The 2,913-nt window shown below is 35.7% G+C and overlaps 1 protein-coding gene across 1 annotated transcript in view; it reads right to left on the bottom strand.

Moving 5' to 3' along the window:
* Positions 1-67: 67 nt before the first annotated feature.
* LOC119585574 (sodium/hydrogen exchanger 8-like) overlaps positions 68-2,913 on the bottom strand; it is a 20,369-nt gene continuing 17,523 nt past the window's right edge. Inside the window, exons 14-15 of the mRNA XM_037934241.1 lie at positions 1,033-1,176; positions 68-924 (exon numbers count right to left, since the gene is read on the bottom strand). Of these exons, the coding sequence (XP_037790169.1) occupies positions 826-924; positions 1,033-1,176 (243 nt within the window). The 3' untranslated portion in view covers positions 68-825. The remainder of the gene's footprint in view (positions 925-1,032; positions 1,177-2,913) is intronic.

Genomic DNA, 2,913 nt, shown 5'->3' with positions numbered 1-2,913 from the left:
TTCACTCACTCACACTCACACTTGATGCAGAAATTTCTTCATAAAACGAGTGAGATTTTTCAAAACCATAACTCTTATGTAAAATACTATGACTTGCTGAAAAAGCAGTGTTTGTGTCTAATCATACCCTGTTTAAGATTCAGAATTGACGAAGTCAGTTTGAGGCAATTACCTTTCTGAAATCTTTGACCTCTCTTACAGTTCAATAACACGTATTTATAAAGAAAAAAATATCACCTTTAGTAAAAAAATTACTTCTAAAAAACAAACATCCAGTGATGACAATAAAAGAAATATACCCTTTTAACAGCTACTTCATAATTATGCTTCAGAAATTATCTTAGCCAAATAAGTTACAATAAAGCATTAAACATTTCAATTTGTTTTAAAATTCTACGTAACTCAGTCTAAAATGATAATTCTAATAAATAGAATTTTTCTGTATCCAATTTCCAAAATCATTTCCATTGCATCTTACTCAATCAAGTCACAAGAATCAGCAGCGCAAATGCCTAAAAAATGACACAGCTTCCGAAGAAAGAAAGAATTCACTTGCGTGCCTTTCCACAAAGGCTGACTTAGTTTGCAGACTCCTAAAATACAAATGATAAAAATGGCCACTAAAGAAAGTGAACAAATGACTATACATAAAGTGCTTCTTTGCACAGTGCCTATACTTCTCTATCCCTTCAGTCAGCAACTTCCTGTGTATTACATGGCACTTTATTGGCAGGAAGTGTTTATACTTCTTTCCATAAATGGAAGTCATTTTATGACCTACATTGTTTTCACATTTTCCTAAACATTTTCATTCGTACATCTCCCTTAAGTTGCCGAGAACAGTTCCTCTTCCTCTGAATCAGATGGCTGCACATTGATAGACTGGTAGCATTGTTTCTTTAGGTCATAAGCATGTGATCTCACCTGTTGAAAGCGTCAAAATTACGATATGAAAGTTTGACCACTCATGTCAGCCAGAAGTTACAGATGAAATCATTTCATTTTCAAAAACGTTAACAGTATGGAACTCACCTCCTGATGAGTTACACGCCTTATAAGGAATGGACGGAGATACAGCAGGTCCAGACGAAGGAATCCTCTCACCTGAGTTCCCACAGGAGTATCACTCTCTTCCTCCGTGAACTCTGACAAGTGCTCGGAATCAACAGCTTGCCCCTGTTCATGAGAAGAGCAAGTGCTTACAAAAAGAATGTTCCACAAAAATAAGTAAATTAATTGATGGGAAAGAACAGCAGACATAAAAGCAAATTGATTTGTGAAACATTATTGAATTGCCATAAGACTTACAAGCTTACAAAACATTTCAGTAATATTCCCTTCTTTCTTTTTAGCTTTTCGCTAAATACGTGAGTGCAGCTCTAGATATGAAAGGTTGGTACTTCCATGACGGACAGATAATGGCTATTGAAATGGACACTTACTACTAAAATCAAAACTGTTCGGAGTCAAGACCTTCCAGAAAAATAGACAACTTGTTCCCAAGATTTTATGTGAACAATAACGATGATGTGACGTCATGACGTCATTTCATAGCGCTTCGCTACATCTCGTATAGCGATCTTAATAATGAACGATTTTTTCTTATTTTTTGGCTGCGAATAGCCTATTGATACCTCTAGGGTATCAATAATGAGAATTGAAAAATATCCCATATGCCGCCGAATGTTGATATATCAAAACTCTAGTTTTCAAACACAATGTGTTTGAAAACTATCTCTTCATTCGTCCCTGAACTAGTATACCCCGAATAGTCACAAGTAAATAATAATGATTTCTACAAATTCAATTGATACAAAATTCAAAATTCAAAATACTCGACACGGTTGTATGCATATTATTTCTTTCCCAAAATCCACTATTTCGTTTGTCTTACCTCATCATCACAAAGAGAGACCGTACTCAGACACAAATGAATGAGCATCGAGGAACCCTGCAGTGGCGCCTTTTAAAATGACGTTAACAGCAACAAAACTGTTAATAATGGTGGTGATATAGTTAATGATGATAACAAGAACAACAAAACCAAAGTAATGAAAATGGTAAACAATAATAGTGATGAGTGATGGGTCCACTGCGTGGCATTCGCTTCTATTAAGAAGATAAACACCATTATATTTATTTAGGCAACGTTTCGCATTACTTCACATTAATCCATTCTATTGGGAGAAAGTCAATAATCCAAATAAAAACATTAATATCCTAAAATGGGGCTTCACAAACTTGAAAACTAAAAAAGAGCAACAAAGCGAGTACAACAACAAATAAAATAAGCAAAAAGCTTGACAAAACTAAAAGTAAATAAAAATGAGGCTTTAGAAGCTTTAAAACTAATAATATGGCTATAAAACAAGTACAACATATAACTAATATAAGCAAAAGCTTGAAGTTAAATGGCTAGAACAAACGGAACAAATTAATTATGTTAAAACGAGAAATTAATGGCTGAAAATCAACAAACCGGAACGAAACGGAAATAAAAACACACAACCCCTTGGGCACTGCATACGGTCAAAGGCTGGGGGCTTTAGAAGCATCAGAGTGGTGTAGAGCTTTCGTTGTTACTGAGTATTGGTTTATGGATGGATGTGAGTAAGCTTTCCATGATGAGCAGATGCTGGTGGTTATGGAGTGTTTGCTAAGATTGAGAAGTATGGGCGACATATGGGGTGATCTGTGTCAACTGCGTGGTTCCCGATTGCCGAAAAGGGTGGTTTGGCCATTTGGATGCCAGTTGGGTCGGAAATACCCAGATGCGTGTTGTGAGACGTCTGGTGGTTTTACCAATATATGATGCCGTACAGCTATCACACATTATTTGTACAGTGTTTGATCTTAATTCCAGTGGTATTCTGTCACTGAGTTTAAAAAGGTTTTGGATAATATTCTTTGCTC

This window comes from Penaeus monodon, chromosome 20 (genome assembly GCF_015228065.2).
Source record: "Penaeus monodon isolate SGIC_2016 chromosome 20, NSTDA_Pmon_1, whole genome shotgun sequence".
NCBI lineage: Eukaryota > Metazoa > Arthropoda > Malacostraca > Decapoda > Penaeidae > Penaeus > Penaeus monodon.
The sequence above is the reverse complement of the archived record's forward strand: the minus strand, read 5'-3'. Positions and strand labels throughout refer to the sequence as shown.